Consider the following 23,515-nt stretch of genomic DNA (forward strand, 5'->3'; position numbering starts at 1 on the left):
GGAACTGTTATACTTCTACACTAACTTCACTATGGCCCAGACTTGCTAGTGTTTCATTCACTTTGTGAATTCAGACTATTGGAGACTTATAGGAGTGTGTGTTCATTTCCCTGTGGTTTGGTGTACCCATTGGAGCAAGTCAAGTTAAACTGTCTGTCTACACCACGCAAGATAAAAAAGGTGGGCTTATGGGACAGATCTTGCACCAGTGTCGACCACAAGGGAATGATGCAAGGGGTGATCAGAGGAGTAGTGATGAGTGGCTGGTTATCAGGTTTGCTGGTTTCAGAGGAAGAGAGAGCACAGGGGGTCTGCTTATGGATGAGCTCAATAGGATACTGTCTGTCACATTGCTGATTATATCACATGGTTATAATTAAACTGATGATGATCTGACAAGGGGAGGCCGCCAATTATGAAATTCAGATTCGATTCATACTGCGCATAATAAAAGCTCATGGCCAGAGGTGTAATGTGGCAAAGCACCAAGATGCACTTCTCAGCCGCTGTCGAGAAAATCGACAGTTAAAAGAAACCATTGCGGTGAAATAATCTCTACGATTAATAATTTTCTACAGCGTCGTGGCGCAGCGGTAAGCTTTCGGGTTCGTAATCCGAGGGTCGCTGGATCGAAACTCGCGCCATGCAACCTTTTTTTTTTTTTTAGTATTTGTTTTTTGTAATTCATATATATATATATATATATATATATATATATATATATATATATATATATATATATATATATATATAATTCCCGGCAATCAGTTGCAACAATTATGCATATAATAAGTTGTTGAAAGTCGTTTGTTGTGGAAAACTGGCGACTTCGAACATCATTATGTTTTCCGCAAACAAAGTTGTATTTCACAAATGTTATTAATTATCTTCATAATGTTAACCACCTATAATTAACGGAAGACGTAGAAACGATATTCTGAAACGAATACGTATAGCGTAAGTCAAACGTTCGAATTAGAATAGACACACCACGAACACAAATTTGCTGTGGCAGGTATGAAATATAAACTCCGTTACTCGCTCGTTACACTTGAAGGACAGATGTTGAATGGGCCGAAACGAGCCGCCGCATAACAGCGTAGTTGCGTGCTAACTTCGAAAGAAGGTAGATGCGGTCCCTAGCGCAACTTATAACATCGTTGAAAATCAGTGCAGACGGGAGAGCTTTGGTACACCCTGTTAAAAAAAAAGGGAAAAATGGAGGCGGTACAATTGGAGAGCAATCCGCTTTCACCAACATGCATTCATTAATAGTGTGTGTGTGTGTGTGTGTGTGTGTGTGTGTGTGTGTGTGTGTGTATATATATATATATCTATATATATAAAAAAAGAGCGCTTACCGCTGCACCACAGCGCTATAGAACATTATTAATCGTAGAGATTATTTCACCGCAACGGTTTCTTTTAACTGTCGATTTTCTCGACAACGGCTGAGAAGTGCATCTTGGTGCTTTGCCACATTACACCTTTGGCCATGAGCTTTTATTATGCGCAGTATGAATCGAATCTGAATTTCACAATTGGCGGCCTCCCCTTATGAGTGTTGCAGTGCAGGTTTCATACATCACAGGGTACTGAAAAATTTTAGATATGTACATTAATCAGTGGAGTCTTGGAGTATGCTGGGAAAAAAGAAGTTCCACTTTCTGCCACGACATGAATAATGACACTGTCAGCAGTCAGAATGTGAAATATTTCCTGTTTTGATGTCAGTATGCTTTTTGTCCCTGGGTGAAATATGTTGATTCCTTTCTTGAAGTGACTGTTGGTGTAAAGGGTTATGGAAGTTCTTGTTTTCCATAGCAAAACATAATAGTTATTGAAAAGAAAGACTGTGCACTGCTGGAAAAGTTGTTTTATGAGAATGACAGAAATAACAGTGCTGTATTGTGGGAATACTGTTGACAGAAACAGTGCAAAGAGACTCCATTTCAATAAATGGCTTAAAGAATATGATCACAAAATTTGAAGAAACAGGTGAATTAGGTGGTTCAGCAGGAACAGGTTTTTGCCTCATTTCAGTGGCAGTTGTTAAGTTACTGTTGATACAGCCAACTGTGCAGCATATGCCTCAAATTCTGCAACCACTGTTTGAATTGTGTCATGGGAATTCTCTCTCCCCTGGTCAAAAGTTCAGAAGATTTTGTAGTGTATTTTATACAGGTACCCATACAAGATTCAGAATGTACACCAAACAAAGCCCCAAGATAGGCTACAGTGCTGTGACTTTGCCCTTCATTTTTTGGCTTGCATGGAAATGGATGATATGTGGCCAGAGAATAATTTTGGATGGACAAGGCACATTTTACTCTGCACCCTGCTCTGAATGCACAGAACTGTCACATATGAAGTTCTACTCTGCCACATGTTGAGCTGAAACATCCACTGCACTCAGCTTCTGTGACTGTTTGATGTGGTTTCAAAATCTCCTATATTCTTGGTCTGTTTTTCTTCAAGGAGTTGACACATCTCAGGCTTGTTAGATGTACAGTGTCTTTTGCATCTTATAAGGACCTCCTTGTGCAATGTGTGATTCCAGCTTTGCAAGAACGTAACTGTGTCCACACCACTATTTTCATGCAAGTTGTGACAGCATCACATGTTGCTTGCCACGTGAATGATTTGCTTCGAGAAACCTATGGTAACAACCACATCATGTCCAGGCAATTTAAAGATGTGTGGCCTTACACATAATCTGAACTAAATCCATTTGTCTTCTGGTTGTGAGGATATCAGAAAGATTTTTCTATCAGGAATGAGTCTGAAGTCTTTCTGGACTCTTCCTGATCTCAAGGATAGTATATGATGGCTCATCGCTCTGATTAGACGGGATATGATGCAAGCAATCATTGACCATGCTATGTTACGAATGCAACATGTTGCTGAGTCAAGAAACCATGTTGAACACATGTTGTAACTTGTGATTGTCTCCTAATAAACATTCCAGAACCACCTTTATGTGTTTGATGGTTCTAGCCCTCTTCCTGCACCCACACCACATTCTCACCGCTTACAGCACCATGTTTTCACCTGGAGGCAGAACCACTGAATAATTAACATATATAAAGTGTTTGAGCATCCTATGATGTATAGTACTGCATTGCAGCACTCGGAACACTGTCAGTTTATTTATAACCACCCATTACAAGCCACCATATGTTGTGTAATGGAGATTAATATTGTTTGGTTAATGAAGTATTTGTGACATTATTTATAGTGTGGTAAATAAAGGTACTATTATTGGTTGTGCATACTAAGTTGCATGAGCAGTCACTGAAAGTATTTTAATTATTGGGTGGAAACTGAATTCATGTTACCTATGCACTTGATATCATGCTGCATTTGGTGGAGGTGGACTAAAAGTGACCAGGCAGCAATTGTAGTCCTGTGACACTGTCATTAAATGCTAATCCCTCATTTGTTTTATAGCAAAAATATTGATAAGTTACTTTTATTTGAGTTTTCTGCATGTATTGAACATGTGTGTTAATTGACTATTATTTCATTCCAACAGGGAACCACCAAGAGTGCTGAAACCACAGGACTTGAATGCTCATGACTCTCGAAACTGGCGGCCACAGATTGGAATGTCTCCTGCCACACAGAGAGCCTCATTAGGGGCAGCAGGGCACCGAATGCTTGGGTAAATTTTAGTTTTTACACACACACATACACACCCATCTTTGTGGCAATTGAAAAACGTGTATGTATAGCTGCTGGAACAGGAACAATTGGAGTTAAGCTGATATACACGAAATTAAAAACATTACTGCTTTGGGCTTTTGAAACTGTTGTACGAAAAAAATGAATGGCTAAAAGCCCATCTCCTGAAGGGAAGGTAAAATCACTCCAGGTCCTGTAGTAGTACTCGGACAGTATGCAGGGAACTAATGTTTTCAGAGGTCATGATTCTCAAGTATCAAATAATTTGCTTACGCTGTAATCTTTGTTTTAATTATGTTATGTAGTGTTCCACAATTAATACTTTTCTACCAATTTAATTGATATTTCAGTTTTTGGAATGAAAAACAACTGTCATTAACTGTCTAGAATTGACTATCCAGTTTGCTTTTAAATCTCTCTCAAAATTTCCTTTCTTTTAATGATTGTTCAGAGATTCCTGGATCACTTTCATTTATATAATTTTGGTATAATACATATTAGGAGCAAAAATCAAGCAAGGAGGTGCAGTGATAAAGACAATGGACTTGCATTCAAATCTAGTCAGCCATTTGGGTTTAGGTTTTCTATGACTTCCCTAAATTGCTTAAGGAGGAAGCTGAGACGGTTACTTTGAAAAAGAGACAGACAGTTTCGTCCTGTACCACCTACTTTCTGATTTTGTGATTTGTCTCTAGTGATCTTACCATCAGTGGGCTGTGGACCTGAATATTCCTTCTTAAGGATAGAATCACTGCTTACAGGAGTAAATGTATTCTCTCTGTGTCTCTACTGCCTGTCTATAAACTTTCATGACTATGTCATAAACTTCTTGAAACCATAGAACTTTTACTATCCTTTCCACTTTACCTTATTTTATAAATGCACTCCATTTAATGTTCTTTGTTTCTCACATCTCATTATTTATGTACCATGATATTAGGTCACACAAGGTAAAGAGCTTTATTCTGCATCAGCTTCATGTTTTGCACATGTACTGTTTGAAAGAAATCAGACCATTGACAAACTGTAAGCTCTCACATATACACAGCTTTTATGTGGAGAGCAAATGTCCTACAAAATTTGTTTATTAAGTGTCCTATCACTAGATTAATCCTCTTCAATTAATCACTTAAGATATCCTTGTCATTGCAAAGGTTCATGTTATGGAGAATAGGCTGTTATTCATTCCAAGGCACCATGAATCCAAATGTTTCCTAGTACATGCTTGTTATAATGCTTGAAAATATCGTTACAGATTTTTCTTCTGCTTTTTACAGAAGCATAGTATCCATTTATTTCTATGTTTTAAGCAAAATTTGATAGCTGAGAGAAGCAACATGTGTAACTGTCCCATGCAGAATGATCTGGGGCATTGTCATGGAGCAAAAAATACCCCCCTGGGACAGCTTCCTACAGTGCTTCATCTTGACATCCTGCTGTAAGCTTGTAAGGATATTTCTATAGTATGCACATATGTCGGTTTGCTTAGAGCAAGTTAGTACCACACCATGTTAGTCCCAAAAACATTCAGCAACACCTTGTACTCTATGGTGATGGGGTCTTCACTTTTTTGATGGTAGTTGATTCATATTTCCACTAACTCTTCAGGCTTTCCCGGCGATCTAATGACATCTTCGGTTGTCGGGTGTTCTGCCGGATATCAGCGTCGTACTTGCACGATATTTCGGTCACGTAGCTCGAGACCTTCATCAGGTGCGACCTGAGACTGCTCCTCGAGTGGACCTGGTCCAGTATTTATGCCTATGGCCTTCCCCCTCCACCAACGGCTGCAGGCGCTTCCTCTGTGGTCCGCGCCCATTCCCTGTGACCTGCTGGAGCGTTGCTGCTCCGTTTTCCGTCCGCTGCGGCTCTGGATGTTCCCTCTGCGGTCCGCGCCCACCAGTCCCACTTCTGGGTGTTCCATCTTCGGTCTGGTGCTCCTGGCAGTCCGTCAGGGGCTCGTTTACCATCTCCATGTCTCTGGTTCTTCTGTTTGTGTAGTGTTGCAGCTGGCCCCGTTGCTCCTTTAACAATTCCAGAGCCGGATCCCAGGCTCTGCTTAGCTGGTACCCTGTGTCACGATTCATAAGATCGTCAGCCATTTTAATCTCAATCGATTCTCTTGTAACACTGTCCCAAAATCTGGGTGTTTGTGCTAGAATCTTGGTATCCTCATACTTCATGGCATGATCTAGTTCTAGACAGTGTTCAGCAATGGCTGACTTAGTCACCTGTCTTAATCTAGTGTGCCTCTGATGTTCTTTGCACCTGATCTCCACAGTTCTTGTCGTCTGGCCAATGTAGGACATGCCACATTGACAAGGTATATTGTAAATCCCTGGTTTTCGTAACCCCAGGTCATCTTTGACACTCCCCAGCAGTCCCCCTATCTTGTTGGATGGACAGAAAACACACTTGATATTGTGTTTACGCAGGATCCTACTGATTCTGGCAGAAATAGAGCCAGCATAGGGCAGATATGCCACCTTCCTTGCTTCATCTTGGTCTTCTTCAGGAACCTGTGGTATAGTGGCTGGTCGGAGTGCCCTCTCAATTTGTCTGTCCATGTATCCATTCTTGGAGAAAACTGTTTTGAGACGTTCTATCTCTATGGGTAGATTCTCTTGGTTTGATAGGGCACATGCTCTGTGGGCCAGTGTCTTCAGAACCCCATTCTTCTGTGCAGGGTGGTGACAACTGCTGGCCTGCAGATATAAATCAGTGTGTGTAGGTTTTCGGTACACACTGTGGCCAATTGATCGATCTGCTTTCCTCTGGACTAGTACATCCAGAAATGACAGCTGGCCATTCTTCTCCAGTTCCATGGTGAACTTGATATTAGGGTGGCATGAGTTAAGATGTTCAAGAAACTCATTGAGCCTGTCCATCCCATGTGGCCAGATCACGAGGGTGTCATCCACATACCTAAAGAAGCATGTGGGTTTAAATGTGGCTGTCTCCAATGCCCTCTCCTCAAAACTCTCCATAAACATGTTGGCAACCACAGGGGACAGTGGGCTGCCCATAGCTACACCTTCAGTTTGCTCGTAATATTGGTTTCTGTACAGGAAATACGTGGATGTCAGTGTATGACTGAACAGGTCCAACAGAGCACCATCAAATTTCTCTGCAATAAGTTCTAGTGAGTCCTTCAGTGGGACCCTGGTGAACAGCGATACCACATCAAAACTAACCATGATGTCCGAATCTGTGATGTGCAGTTGCTTGAGGCGTTGCAGGAAATCTTCTGAGTTGCGGATGTGGTGAATACATTTCCCCACATATGGAGCCAGGAGACCTTTCAGGTACTTGGCTGTTGTGTACGTAGGTGCCCCAATATTACTGACAATAGGACGTAGGGGCACACCCTCCTTGTGTATTTTAGGCAGACCATACAGTCTAGGTGGCACTGGCGCTTTTTCCCGTAGTTGTCTGATGATCTTATCGGGCATCCCTGTTTCCTTCAAGAGAGCACTAGTCTTCTTGGCCACCTTGTCCGTGGGGTCACACTCCAGAATTCTGTATGCAGGGTCCTCCAGAAGTTGGCGTACTTTCTCATCATAATCCACTCGCTGCAAGATGACAGTGGAGTTCCCTTTGTCTGCTGGCAGTACCACAATGCTGTTGTCTTCCCGTAGTTTCTTGAGTGCAAGCCTCTCCTCGGTTGTGATGTTCGATTTCGGCGGCCTGGCCTTGGTGAGGGGCCTGCAGGTCTCTCGGCGGACTTCCTCTGCCACATTAGGTGGAAGTGTGGCTGCAACTTGCTCTACTGCACTGACGAAACCTGAAATGGGTACGTTTCTAGGGGTCGTAGCAAAGTTGAGACCCCTGCTGAGTACCTTTAAGGTTGTATCATCAAACTGTATACCACTCAGATTCGTCACCGTGCGTTTCTCTTCCATGCAGAGTGGCAACAGGGATGCCCGATAAGATCATCAGACAACTACGGGAAAAAGCGCCAGTGCCACCTAGACTGTATGGTCTGCCTAAAATACACAAGGAGGGTGTGCCCCTACGTCCTATTGTCAGTAATATTGGGGCACCTACGTACACAACAGCCAAGTACCTGAAAGGTCTCCTGGCTCCATATGTGGGGAAATGTATTCACCACATCCGCAACTCAGAAGATTTCCTGCAACGCCTCAAGCAACTGCACATCACAGATTCGGACATCATGGTTAGTTTTGATGTGGTATCGCTGTTCACCAGGGTCCCACTGAAGGACTCACTAGAACTTATTGCAGAGAAATTTGATGGTGCTCTGTTGGACCTGTTCAGTCATACACTGACATCCACGTATTTCCTGTACAGAAACCAATATTACGAGCAAACTGAAGGTGTAGCTATGGGCAGCCCACTGTCCCCTGTGGTTGCCAACATGTTTATGGAGAGTTTTGAGGAGAGGGCATTGGAGACAGCCACATTTAAACCCACATGCTTCTTTAGGTATGTGGATGACACCTTCGTGATCTGGCCACATGGGATGGACAGGCTCAATGAGTTTCTTGAACATCTTAACTCATGCCACCCTAAGATCAAGTTCACCATGGAACTGGAGAAGAATGGCCAGCTGTCATTTCTGGATGTACTAGTCCAGAGGAAAGCAGATCGATCAATTGGCCACAGTGTGTACTGAAAACCTACACACACTGATTTATATCTGCAGGCCAGCAGTTGTCACCACCCTGCACAGAAGAATGGGGTTCTGAAGACTTTGGCCCACAGAGCACGTGCCCTATCAAACCAAGAGAATCTACCCATAGAGATAGAACGTCTCAAAACAGTTTTCTCCAAGAATGGATACATGGACAGACAAATTGAGAGGGCACTCCGACCAGCCACTATACCACAGGTTCCTGAAGAAGACCAAGATGAAGCAAGGAAGGTGGCATATCTGCCCTATGCTGGCTCTATTTCTGCCAGAATCAGTAGGATCCTGCGTAAACACAATATCAAGTGTGTTTTCTGTCCATCCAACAAGATAGGGGGACTGCTGGGGAGTGTCAAAGACGACCTGGGGTTACGAAAACCAGGGATTTACAATATACCTTGTCAATGTGGCATGTCCTACATTGGCCAGACGACAAGAACTGTGGGGATCAGGTGCAAAGAACATCAGAGGCACACTAGATTAAGACAGGTGACTAAGTCAGCCATTGCTGAACACTGTCTAGAACTAGATCATGCCATGAAGTATGAGGATACCAAGATTCTAGCACAAACACCCAGATTTTGGGACAGTGTTATAAGAGAATCGATTGAGATTAAAATGGCTGACGATCTTATGAATCGTGACACAGGGTACCAGCTAAGCAGAGCCTGGGATCCGGCTCTGGAATTGTTAAAGGAGCAACGGGGCCAGCTGCAACACTACACAAACAGAAGAGCCAGAGACATGGAGATGGTAAACGAGCCCCTGACGGACTGCCAGGAGCACCAGACCGAAGATGGAACACCCAGAAGTGGGACTGGTGGGCGCGGACCGCAGAGGGAACATGCAGAGCCGCAGTGACGAAAAACGTAGCGGCAACGCTCCAACAGGTCGTGGTGAGCGGGTGCAGACCGCAGGGGGAACGCCTGGTACCCCAGACCATAGATGAAACCCCCAGGAGTGGGTTTGGTGGGCGCGGACCGCAGAGGGAACACCTAGAACCGCAGCGGATGGAAAACGGAGCAGCAACGCTCCAGCAGGTCACAGGGAATGGGCGCGGACCACAGAGGAAGCGCCTGCAGCCGTTGGTGGAGGGGGAAGGCCATAGGCATAAATACTGGACCAGGTCCACTCGAGGAGCAGTCTCAGGTAACACCTGATGAAGGTCTCGAGCTACGTGACCGAAATATCGTGCAAGTACGATGCTGATATCCGGCAGAACACCCGACACCCCAGGATGTCATATTTCCACTGCTTACTTTGTTCCTCAGACAAATAGTCATAGTGATACGCACAGCACTCATCCACAGTGATAGGCAAATGAAGGAGTTATCTGAATTGAGGTTGATACAGGTGCAACATTTTTGTTACTGCCTCAGTTTGGTAGGTTTTTTGAATGGGTGTGAACAGTTGCAGAACTCGGTGAGCATCAACCTTTGTCATAGTAAGAATGACGTGTAAGATGTTGAAAACTGATCTGTGACTGATTTTTGTGTTCTCCACTTTTGTCTTGATTCTATATGCTGGTCTCTGAGCAACAGGGCCTCCACTTCTCCTAGGACTCCTTTCTCTCTCTCTCTCTCTCTCTCTCTCTCTCTCTCTCTCTCTCTCTCTCTCTGTGTGTGTGTGTGTGTGTGTGTGTGTGTGTGTGTGTGTGTGTGTGTGTGTACCTTTTGGTTCTTATCATTTACACTTGTTTGGCTGTACTGGAAGGGTCTCTGTCACCTAACTGTTATGTCATATGAGGTTGAATTGTTGCAGTAACCTCCTCCAGTCCAGCACTGATAGTTGCAGCATTGTTACTGTTCTAGTGCAATACTTTAGTGTATTGGTGGGCTGTGCCATTTTGTTTTGGTTCTTCTGGTGGACCGATACAGTACTATGGTGTGGGGATTTCAAAACATGTCAAATCAGCAGACATGTACCTGAAGGCAAACAAAAAATTAATTAATAACTTTGTTTTTTGAGGTGATAATTAAAACTTCATGACTACTACTCATAAAAGTTCTATTCATAAAGTTCCCCATCCCCCAAACTCTACACCGTGGAGACCCAGCTTTAGTTAAATCATCATGAGATCTTTGTTGCTCATCAGATCACTGTTGGGTAATTCCATGTCAAGTCACCCAGGCCTTGACACCAACCATGTCAGATTTTGATGAAACTTGGTACAATTACTTCTTTTATCATCCTGAAAGCACTTGTAAATTTTTTTTGCTCTATCTCTAATAGTTTTTTTTATAAACTTTTAAAGTTTTTAGATTTGGCGTTGTTTCAGCAGTCGGAAAACGTAACTTAAACGTGTCCTCACAACTAAAAAAATTTGTATGTTAAAGAATACTCAAGATATCAGTATGAAATTTTGGAATAAGTTTGTGTATTATATCTAAATGTTAAAAAAATTACCATAAAGATATATTAAAATCTTCCAAATGAAAAAAAATTACAAGTAGTTGTTGGTTTTTTGTTTTGTTTAGTTTTACAAAAACAGCAATATCTAGAGTCTCAGACCTGATAGAAAGCTCAAATTTGTTTTAAAATACTCTTAATTGTATAGGCTATTAGAGAAAAGAAAAATTATGTTGGCTTTTTAACCTATTCAATAGTTACCTAATTTTTTAAATAATATTAATTATATTTTAAAAATAAAAAGTACCAAGTGACTTAGACACCAAAATAAGTTTTTGTCTTCTTGGAGTAACAATGTATGCTTGGATTTTGTTTTGTTATTCCTGTGTTTTGAAGTAAAAAATTATTACAGTGTTAAATAGTGCTTGGATAGTATTTTATTAAATTTATTTGAACTTTCGGTAAGTACTGTTACTTAGTTACAGAGATTCTTTTCCAGTATCCTATAAAAGTAACCAGAACAGTAATCAGACCAAAAGTGAAATCAGTATGTCAGATATTGAAACCTGTAGCGTAGGGTTATTTAAAAAATCTGACTGTTTCCAAACAACCTACACACCTTCAAAAAAATTACAACCAGTACCTAAATTGAGAGAGGAAGAAAAAAATTTGATCCACTTACGATCTGAAATTAATCTGTGTGAATTTAAGAATATATGTTCACACCACAGCTACTACTTTTTAAATGTTTTTGAAAAGTATCAAACAACATGTGCAGACCCACTAAAAAAACATAAAAAGCGCATCAAAAGTTGTTGAGAAGTGTAGGCTTGGATCTTTCTAAACAATTACTGACAAAAAATAGTAGCATAAAACCTGGACAAAAGCTTTGCTCAACATGCCGCAACTTTTGTGAGGAAAAATTAAGAGTTGAAGTCAATGAAAGTGAAACAGATGATGAAGTCATGGTTGAATTAGAATCATTGGAATCCAGAAATGAATCCCTCGTACAAACAAACATTGCTCTTGATAATTTAGGTTTAACACCGATAAAGCTTCATGGCTTGTCAGAACAAAGTAAAGGGTCTTATTTTAAAAGGAAGGTTAGTAGTATTGAAAAGACTGCAAAAAAGGCTGTTTCAAAAGCATCAAAATATGATGCACCAAGTTCTGACGATGACGAAGAAGATACAAGAAAGCAAAGGATTTTGATGTAATGATTTCTCTTATGAAAGAGAATATGTCATCTGTTGGAGGTCTAGAAAAATCCAGATTCTGACCTTGGCTCCAGATTCTTGGAGTCGAAATAAAGTGATGAAAGAATTTAATGTAAGTGAGTACATGGTGCGACAAGCTAGAAAGCTAAAATCTGAAAAGGGTGTTTTGGAAACTCCTGGTCCAAAAAAAGATAAAACTCTTTCTGAAAATACAGTAAGACTTGTAACAGATTTTTATGAAAAGGATGAAAGTTCCAGAGTGCTACCTGGAACAAAAGACAAAGTAAGTGTTCAAAAAAATGTATACATGCAAAAAAGACTCATTTTGTGTAACTTGAGAGAACTCTATTATTCTTTCTAATGGGAGAATCCCGAGGTAGAAGTAGGATTTTCAAAATTTTGTTTCTTGAGACCTAAATGGTGTATCCTTGCTGGTGCTGCAGGCACACACACTGTATGTGTATGCAGTATCCACCAGAATGTTAAACTATTATTGGATGCTGTGAAAATTGAACAATCTTATAAAGACCTAATTAAGATGCTTGTGTGCAACACGGAAAACCAAAACTGCATGCTAAATCATTGCGACAGCTGTCCTGCAAATGTTGCACTAACTGAGTACTTAACTGAAAAACTAAGTGAAGATTATGATTTAGAAGAAGAAATTGTAATCAGTCAGTGGGTTAACACAGACAGGGCAGAAATGATCAAACAGTCTATCAGTGTCGAAGACTACATTTCTTTATTGGTTAGGTCATTGGAAAAGCTCACCCCGCACTCGTTTATAGCAAAATCCAAATCAGCAGCCTTTAAAATATTGAAAGAAGACCCACCACCCAAAACAGCAATTATTGTGATGGATTTCAGTGAAAATTATTCCTTTGTTATACAAAATGAGATCCAAAGTTACCACTGGAATAGAGGTGGTTGTACTCTGCACCAGTTGGAATTTTCCTAGGAAATGAGGAAAACAATGTTTTTGGTTCCAACCACTGTTTTATTAGTGATGACCAAGAACATGACACTGGTTTTGTTAACTTTGTACAAAAAGAAATTACAAAGTGGCTGTCATTACATCATACTGACATTGACTCAGTTCACTACTTTACAGATGGTTGTGCTGGGCAGTACAAAAATAGAAACAGTTTTAAAAATTTGACTGAACACTTGAGAGACTTTAATTTGAAGGCCCAACACACTTTTTTTGCAACAAGTCATGGGAAGTCAATTTGTGATGGCCTAGGAGGAACTATTAAAAGAATTTTAAGGAAAGCCAGTCTACAGCTTTCGAATGAAGAACAAATAATGACAGCAATCGATGTGTTCAAGTTTTGTGAAAAAAATATTGAAAACATTCATTTTCACTTTATTGACAAAAATGAAGCTGATTTGCTACGGTTAAAACTAGAAAAACGTTTTTTCAGCAACCCGAACCATTCCTGGAACAAGAAGTTTTCATAACTTCAAACCAATTCCAACAAACAACCTTGAAATTAGAAGGACTACAGATAGTGTAAAACCCTCCTTAGTCTTTTCTTTCCATTCTTCTTCTGATTGGGTTCGTGTTGAACCATGCAAATCATGATGGTAACTGGTACTTTGGACAGGTAAAAACAATATTCAATGATGAAGAAGATGAAGAAATTCTATTTCTACATCCTTCAGGACCAGCTGCATCATTTTATTGGCCTGAAAGAGAAGATTCTTGCATAGTGCCTTTGGAGCACATAGTCTGTGTAGTAGACGCACCTCAAGCAAGCAGCACAGGAAGAATGTATTACTTCAAAAAAGACTGTATCAAAAGAACTGAAAGCTCTTGGATGAAGTGGAAAAACAGTTTGAATCAGCATTAATGTTTATTAAAAAGACAAAATTACTCAAAAAATTCAATGTTTCAAGCAATCAGTTGGGTTATACATAAGTGTTGTAAGAACACTATCTTTGTACATAATTCTAATGTAATCTATTATAATTAATAAACATGTTAAAAAGCCATCATTATTTTTGTTTTATCAAGTAGCCTATATGTTTAAGAGTAAATTAAAACAAATTTGAGCATTCTATCAGGTCTGAGACTCTAGATATTGCAATTCTTATAAAACAAAACATCCGTTAAAAAAAAAGAAAAAAAAATTCATATATATATTTTTTTTCATAGAAAATATTAATATATTTTAATAGTATCATTTTTATCTTCAAATATGTATAATAAATAAACTTGCTGCAAAAATTCATGATGTTATCTAAAAGAGTTTTTAAGATAAGCAATTTTAAAGTTTTGAATACAAATTAAATTTACCATTTCCGAAGGTTCGGAAAACGCAAAACATAAAAACTTTACAAATTTATAAAAAAAACTATAAGAGATACAGCAAAAAAAATTTGCGGGTGTTGTCAGGATGGTATTAGAACCATTTGAGCCAAATTTCATTAAAATCTAAGGAAGTGGGTGTACAATTTATTTTTTATTGGGTGATTTGATATGGAATGACCCTGTTCAGAAGCATAATGAGAGTATCTCCTTATCTCTTTATTTTATTTTGCAAGTAAATTTTTACTCACTTTTCTTTCATGACACTTTACAACTGTCGTGACGAAAAATACAACAGTCAGCACAAAAAACATAATTCAAAAGGTGAGTTTCACATGCAGTTATCCAAATGCATTGCTTTTACATTCCAGTGTCTTCAAAATCTTTCTGTATCTGTTTTGATTATGTGCAGATCTGCAAAATGAGGATGGCCCGTAACTATACTAATCCAGGCCGGTATGTTACATCTGTGATTAACAAGAACTGAATACATCACTTGATTCCTCCCCCAGCATTGTTAATTCCGCTATCAAAGTAATTAGGACTGTGGAGTGTTTAATGACTATGACTTAAAAGGCAGTAAAAATTTGTAACTTTTGAACAGTTTCTTCATCCAAGGATTTGGAAAAAAAGGAAGAAAAGAAATATTAATCAGAAAGAGAGAACTTGTTTGAAGCAGGTGTTATGAAAAATTTCTCAGTTATGTGAGAAGGAATTCCAGCTTTGTTCACAGTAAAACTGTGGCTTGATCGACTGAAGTACTGATCGTGTGTTGATGAAATGTTTATTATAATTGTAATGGCATTGTTGTGGACAACATGCTAAAAACATTTGCATTCACTGAGGAATTATCATGCCTAGATGTAAGTTCTGGCACATTAAAATGGAGGCAAAGCCATCTTGCTCTTCTCTAAGATTCCTTATCCAGTGACTGTTCCTTTTTCATGTCCTTTCTTGAATTCTTCAGTATCCATGTGCATAATTTCTATACATGACACCATACATTAAAATTTACATAGCTGTTTCGTACAAACCAAGCAAGCAGAAGCAATAGTTCAAGCACTTGGCTCATATTCAGGACGACTGGGTTCCAAATTCCCTTCTGGAAATCTAGATGTACATTTTCTGCAGTGTTCTTTGTAGTATCCCTACCACTAGACATTGTGATGGAGGCAGATAAGCTGGTGTGATTATTGCAGCGGAATATTGCGGACAACTGCCATGGGGGATACACATAATGTGTGATTCCAGATAGTTGGCAGAGTCCATTTAGTGTCTTAATCAGTCCCTGTTTGATATGTTGGACTCCTTATTATGGTCATACAATCAACTGTTTGAATATGCCTTGGGCCAGGCAGAAAATTTTGAGGCACACATTTCTCTTAAGCCATCAGTGGTGCCTACATTGTTGCTCCTGCCCTGTCCCTTTTTCATGCGCAACATGGCAAATGCCGAGTTGCAGCATTGGCAGGCTCAGGACATCATTTCTCTTATTTCATCGAGTCAGTGGGTCTCCCTTTTGGTGGGGATTCAGGAGCTCAGCGATGCCATGCAACTTTACAGTGAGTTTAAACAGTTGGTCAGCAGGGAATGTCATGGATTCTTATACTGTTCTGTGACCAGAGGAGTTGCTGGTGAAGTTGTCTGGTGGTTATTACTTTTCACACATCATCTTGCATCATGCTTTCCTGCAATTGCTGTTATATGCAGTGCAGCTTCTCAGACTATCTCGGTACTCAGCACCCCCTTTGGACTTTACCAGTTTAATCAGTTGCGTTTTGGAATCTCACCCGTGCTCGAAATTTATCAGTGATAATTGGAGCAGGTGATTCAGAACATCGTCTGTTGTGTAAACTATCTTGAGATTATGTGGTTATGGGCTTTGCACAGGAGGAGCATTTATGAAACCTACAGATGGTTTTCTAAAGCCTTCTAAAGGATGGCCTTCATTGCAGTTTTTTCATCCCAAGGGTGCATTATTTGGGACATGTGCTTGTCAAAGATGGGCTCATCCCTACAGACAAACACATCAAAGCCATTGCCAACATGCTGGTGTCAAAGGATCTGAAGTCCAAAGGATTTGGACTAGATTTCGTATTATGCTAAGTTCATTCCCCAGACTATGCACATCTGTCATCCTCTTAAGCAGCTTTGTCAAAATGGCATTAAGTTTGTCTAGTCTGCAGAGGGTCAACAGGCTTTACAGTCCCTCAAACCGTGTTTGTGCTCTGCTCCCTGTTTGGCTTCTTATACACTGGGTAAACTTTAACTCTGGCCTGTGTTGTGTCCCAGTGTGACATTGGTGTGATTCTGTCCCATCGGAAGCTGGATGGGACTGAACAGCCCATTGCGTATACATCAAAGATACTTTCTTGTAGTGCAGCGTAGTTATTCACAGGTGGAAAAGGTGGTGTTGACTATTATTTACGGAATTAAAAAGTTTCACTTTTCTTGTGTGGGGCAAGGTTCCTCCTAATCACCTTATTTGGTCCTTGCTCCATGTTACCGGGTAGGACTGCCCACAACTTCAGAAGTGAGCTCTCTTTGTCAGTAATTACCCTGTATGACACTTATTACCACTCCACCACCCTGCATGCAAATGCTGATGGGCTATAGCTGCTACCAGCATGGCCAAATTCAGAGTTTGATCAGCACGAGGCTCTCTTGTTCATTTTAGATGATACCTTGTAGCAAACTGCACTGGATTTTTGATTGAAAATGTGAGAGGTCTCTACCACCACAACCACATACATGTTTTTCTGGGAAATCATTTTGGCTGTCCAGATGGGTTGGCCAGAGTGCACCTTTTCAGGTGTGAATCTGGCCGGGAAAACATTTTTTCCTCACATGTGATTGACACAGCTTTGTCCAGGGGGTCCTCATGCTTGCCACAGAGGAGCAATGCTGTCAAGTGGTGTAACCCCTCCCCCTCCCATTGTTGCATCCTGCATACTCCAGTTGCTGAATGCATTGCTCTGGAGTATGTCTTGTATGAAGGCATAGGTGTGGTGTCATGTATACTGGTTGGTGATTGATTGTGACATTGAAATCTGGTGAGGGCTTGCGACACAGAACCAGGCTATGCCGACGTGCCAGTTATCATCTTGGGCAGTCCTGGAATGTTCCCAGTTATTCTCATATACATCAAAAACTGATTCAGTGACATTTTGAATCTCAACCTGAGAAAACTTGAAATCTCAGAGAACTATTTTGATGAAACAAAGTCAAACTCTGTAACCCACTATGAGATGCACAACATGGGGCTGTTATGATTAATGATGTTTTCTGAAGCATACCCAGAGCATATGATATTAGACAACTGACGGAAATGACCAGCACTCAGCTCAGGTAACCTAGGTGTGTCAAACCTATACTCATAAAGGTCTGGCTGACTGGCTGAGATCCCTGATGTGTGTGGGGTTCGGAGTGACATGGGAACACATGTATTTGCTTCCAGGTGTCATGACTGGGGCAGCCAGTACCCTCTTGTTATTATTTTTGACATGTGATACAAGGGAAAATTAATATTGTGATGTTACAATAATTGACTTATTGTTCTGTAATAAATTAATGTTCCCAGTGAAATAGTCAGTTATATAATAGCTGAATTACATTCAGTGGGAGACCCTGAATGAAATTAAATAAATTCCAGTTACATTTGGTTATGACGACACTTTCATTGCAGCCATACGGTGTTTAACGCATATTCTTATTGGTACAAATGCCTGATGAAGGTCATTTACCAGTTACTGTTTGAGTGAAAATAAGTGGGGCAAAAAATGAGGAATATCACAGGAAAAGTACCACTGTTGGCAATGCTGTATTGTGGAGCATATGTTTGTAGCACCTTTTTGTTTCCATAACATGCTTTAATAATGCCATAACTTCTATTAATATCAATTACAAGGATTACCTGGGTAAATGCTTTTTCCTTCTTGGGCATGTGAATTAAATGCTTAAATTAGTATTGATATTTTGTTACCGTGTAGTTCTGAGAGATACTCCTTCATTCCAGCAAATCAAATGTGATTTCTCTTCACACAGGCATTACAATCAAAATTCCCCACAACAGGCAACAGGACTGTACAACCAGTTTGTTGCTGGTGGAATATTACGGCTTTCTAATACCTTCCAAAACCAGGGGTCTGAAGGTGGTGGTAAGTATTTTGACAGCAAATGCATAATTTTCTTAGTATGGACCCCCCTCCCCCTCTCTATCTATCTCTGTCTGCTGAAAGACAGCAGCAAATTTGGCCAGCAGCAGTAATATATGAACATGAGTATCTTAGAGTTTGAGACCACTGAAAGGAAACCCTCATTAAAGTGCTTCTGTGCCAGATCTAATAACAACTTGAATCAGTTGAAAACAGCAAAATTCGATTTTATGGATATATTGGGTGTTAAAGAAAAGTAGTCCACATTTTTAGAGGTGGTAGTATGGATCAAAATTCCAGAAAAAAATGTCCAGTTAACATATCCATGACTTAAGAACTATGAGCACTTGTTCAGTAGAAGAGATGTCTTTCACAGTAGCAAAGATGGAGAAGTGTTCATAGCTCTGTAGGTATGCATTTTGAAGCCCATGTTTAGTGGACAGTTTTTCATGTTTGGTCCGACCTACCACCTCTCAAAAAATGGAAGGAAAGAGCTTGCAGTAGAAGTGCTGTGTGTTCCACAGTATCGAAGACTCGTTCTTGTGATATGCATTTTTACTGGACTTTTTTTCTTGTTTTGGCACCACACCTGAAGGTACTGCAGACTTTGTTCAACACCCTGTATATGATTCTTTTGACAGAAAAACCAGGAAAAAAATTATTCTAAAAACATAATTAAAATTGCAGGTGAATGGACAGAGCACAGTAAAATGTGGATCGCTTATAGAGACAGTAGAAAGCATCCTAATTAAGAGTACAACATAACTTTAATAGCTGAAATTTAGTTTTCTGTGTATACAAACAGGCACTGAAGGCAATTGATTGATTTAGATTTGCTGCCTAGCGCAAGATAATATTATTAGAAGCCACAATATTACAAGTGATAGAATAGTTAAATGGAAAAAAGTGTTGAACTTGAAAGAGTGAGAAAAATTGCAGTATATTGTGACAAAACTCAACTAGATGTGGTAGAAAATATTGGCAGTTTCTAAATAACATGAGAGCGTTGTGAGATATAGTTATGTCAAATAAATAAGCTTGCACATCTCCTTTGTTTCTTGTGTGTTGTGCCATATGATATTGCAAGTTCTTAATATAGATATGTATTTCTTGTAAGTTTTTTTATCTGCTTGTAAATATTTGTGTATGTGTAGATTGAAACAGCTACTGCTAACATGCCATTCATCGACTATTTTTAAAGTGGATTTCTGTGGAGAAATAATAATGACTTTCTCACATAAAATATGTAGTTTCGCCGTGAAAACTGCAATTGTGTGACTGAAGAAGCCTCAAAACTTTTCCTTGTGAGCATAGAACTACGTCTAAACCAGGGGTTCTGTACTTGTGCAGAGGTCTTGCATGCATACGGATGTATGTTGCCCAAGTGCACATTTTCCCTGCTACTGCACTGTGCTGTCTGAGCAAAAAGAGGGGAAAGGGTAGAGGAGAGTGTGTGTGTGTGTGTGTGGCAGTTTAGTCACACAAGGTACAAAAACATTTTGCATGTGGCTTGGTTTCATATTTCTAAAAAACGCAGATCATAGATAGAAAAATTATTCATCATTATTATTATTTTATTTTTATTTATTATAATAAAAATTTATATCTCACACAACCTGTCACCAAATGGACAGACACATACAATTTCGCAGATTTTTGGCACTCAGTTTGTCATGTAATTGTGACTTATTCACTTTCCTATTTGAAAAACGCCTTTCACACACGCATCGTGATCAAAACAATATATCACATTTGCAACCTCATTACGGACAGGTGCACACTCTTCCAGAAGAAAACAACATAGAACTTCTGGATAGTTTTAACGTAAAAGAATCTTGTTTGTTTTAAGTACAACCAATCACCATAGTCCACCTCACTGTGAGTAGGTACACTGTTCAGATTCAATAACAATGAATACCTTGAAGAGAGGACAGTAACATACAATAGTACAGTTTAATACTTCTGAGAACGGTATGTCCACTGCACAGTAAAAGCCTATACCACTCGTCAGCGTGACAACAGTACTCAGAAGCTGGCTCTATGATGGTAACTGACTAGTAACACTTGAGACACACTGTAGTGTAGGACCAGCCAACCACTCTGAGGGACCTGCACCAAATTGCCGTTGAGGAGTGGGACAGTCTGGACCAACAGTGCCTTGATGAACTTGTGGATAGTATGCCATGACGAATGCAGGCATGCATCAATGCAAGAGGACATGCTACAGGGTATTAGAGGTACTGGTGTGTACAGCAGTCTTGCCCACCATCTCTGAAGGTCTCGCTGTATGGTGGCACAACATGCAATGTGTGGTTTTCATGAGCAATATAAAGGGCGGAAATGATGATTATCTTGATCTCTATTCCAATTTTCTGTACAGGTTCTGGAACTCTCGTAACTGAGGTGATGCATAACTTTTCTTGATGTGTGTATTTAAGTGAAGTTGGTTATAACAAATATTAATTACAGTCTGCATGTAGCCATTCTGCAGTATAATTTACTGCTACACTCTCCATGCTCTCTGAACACTAAGCAAAATAGATGAACATAATTAAACTCACCATGTAGTTTGTCTTATCGACATATCAGGATTGTCGCTGGACATAAGCTTTGATGCAGTCTCACGGTTAACATTGTAACGCAGTCAACAAAGTGACTGTGCAACAGTGTTTGGCAGTAAGAGAAATGAACACAATGATCATATGGATCATAAATTATTCATTCTCTGTCCAAATTTGTGTGTGCTTATTACGACATCACAGAAATAGAAAGCATGTTCTCTGAATGATAAATAAATATTATTGAGCATGCGAAAAATGGTGAAGCTAAAGGAATGTTATCAGGTGACTGTGGTGCACATTAGGGAACGATTTGGGGATGAGTGGAATGAACTCAGAAGTTTTATAAGCACATTTGAACGTTGTGTGGGAATGGACAGAAAAAGCACTAAACTAGGAAAAGAGGTGAACTCGGCAAATGCCTTTATAGGTTAATAAAGAGAAGCGAAAATATGTCACTTTCTGGGCCAATTATTAACCCAAGCTAAAAATGTCACTTTGACTTACATGACAACAAAGATTTTATAGCTTTCAGTGGATGGTTTTTGAGATGGAACTGTCACCATGGAATTTGCAAAATGACCATAGAAGAAGAAGCAAGGGCTTGCAACAGTGAATCTGCTTCACAGTCTCCTGAAATTCTGCACAAAATAATGCTAGATGAAAATTTAAATGAGCATCAAATGTATAATTGTGATGAAACAACACTTTAGTATCGAATGCTTCCAACCAGTACTCTGGGGTGGGGGTGGGGGTGGGGGGGGGGGGGGGGAAGAAGGAAAAAAAATCAGAAAATAAGATGCGTTTGAAAATGAATGAAGATGGAATAACTCTTCTCTTTACCACAAATAAATTGGGAAGCCTATAAACATATCATCATTACAATTCACTTACAGGCATTCAGAGAATGCTTTGATGACGTCTGACATTTTCATCAGTTGGTTTCAAGAAGAGTGTGTTCCATCAGTGACGAAACACAGTAGGTCACTTAAGCTGAGATAGGAAGCTCTAACAGTCCTTGATCACTGTCCAGCTCATGCATTTACTAATGTGTTGCAGTGAGAAGATAAAAGAATAAAAACTTTGTTTTTGCCAAAAAATCATGATGGCATTAATTCAGCTGTTGGAGCAGGGTATTGTACGAGCATTTAAGGCTGGTTATTGCTGTGAACTGCTCACTTCAGTTGTAAATTCAAATGAGGAAATGGAAATGTTCCTGAAATCTGTAAATCTTAAGGGTGTTGCGTATTCAGTTTGTCTGACATGGCAAAGCATCGGTTTGATCACTGTTAGGGATTGCTGGAACAAGTGTTCCATAGAAGAAAATGCAACAGATAAATTCTTTAGTGACATAGATTTCAACAGCAAAGGACAACAGTCTGCATGTGATGGTTTACAGTGCAATATTGGTCTTGATCACTTTAATCGTTGGGCAGTCGTCGACAACAACTAAGGACCAATTTCAGAGTTCATAGACAACAATGACGTAATTGATGCTGTTCAAAATGAAAGTATTGGAACAATTGATGGACAATATAAATAAAGTGATTATGTAGATGGAGTGACAAAGTGAACCAAACCAAATTGAGTTGTTTCACCTGATGAGTCGAAAACAATACGCACCAAAGAAACTGCGCGAAATGATTTCCCAAAGAAACCTAACCGTCTTCTTTAAAGGAGCAGAATGATGATGTATTGTACTCTGCAGGATGTATTGTAAAATATGATATTGTATTTCAAAGTGTACTTTACGTAACGTTTTGAAATTCGTGTTTTTGTTTGGTCAACATTTGAGTAAAGTTTGTTGAATTGCTGTACCCTATGCCATAAATTTCTGAAATATTGTACTTCTAATGTTATTTAAATTAAAATACTATAGTACTGCATTATGTGTTGTTCCTAACTTTCCATGTGTTGCTTGTCATTACATGGCTTATTGTGGATGCACTGCGACATGGGAGTAAAGCGTGTCACTCGACAACCACGTTATATCGGGCTTCTACTGTGTTTGAACACTACAAAGGACATAGCGCCACCACTTGCCGCAGCAGGAATATATATAATCTCTTCTACTTGTGGTCAAGTGTACATAGAAGCTACGAAAAGAAGCATTAACACCCACCTTAAGGAAACAAACAGTTGTTGCCTGGGCAAGACAGATAAATCAGCAATAGCAGATCTTGCTCTGGGGACAGGGAACCACCAAATTCATTTCTGTGGCACTATGGTGTTAGCAAGATATAATCAATGCTGTGCTAGGATTTACAGAGAGGCCGTAGAACTTCAAAAGCACAAAAACAACTTTAACAGAAAAGGAGAAGGATTGGAACACACAAGTTGTGTGGCGTAGTGCTAAATGAAACAAATAGTTCCAACTCTTCCCCACTACAACGTCCGTAACATATGTCAGCGCAACTCTGCGATCGTAGGCAGCAGTCTGGTGATGTCACAAACTTAACAGACTGTTGCACGGATACACGTAAACAGTACAGCTTGCTGAACTGTAACTGTTTTGAGTCGTTAAAACCTCTTGTGACATCTCCAGTACTGGAAGACGAAATGTTGAGCGAAGAACTATACCTTAGACTACA

The 23,515-nt window shown here is 39.8% G+C and overlaps 1 protein-coding gene across 1 annotated transcript in view; it reads left to right on the forward strand.

The window, feature by feature from the left end:
* The window catches only part of LOC124804798 (5'-3' exoribonuclease 2 homolog), a 431,320-nt gene that overhangs the window by 191,432 nt on the left and 216,373 nt on the right, over positions 1 to 23,515 (forward strand). Inside the window, exons 17-18 of the mRNA XM_047265135.1 lie at positions 3,536 to 3,664; positions 18,257 to 18,369. Of these exons, the coding sequence (XP_047121091.1) occupies positions 3,536 to 3,664; positions 18,257 to 18,369 (242 nt within the window). The remainder of the gene's footprint in view (positions 1 to 3,535; positions 3,665 to 18,256; positions 18,370 to 23,515) is intronic.

This window comes from Schistocerca piceifrons, chromosome 1 (assembly GCF_021461385.2).
Source record: "Schistocerca piceifrons isolate TAMUIC-IGC-003096 chromosome 1, iqSchPice1.1, whole genome shotgun sequence".
In the NCBI taxonomy this organism is placed as follows: domain Eukaryota; kingdom Metazoa; phylum Arthropoda; class Insecta; order Orthoptera; family Acrididae; genus Schistocerca; species Schistocerca piceifrons.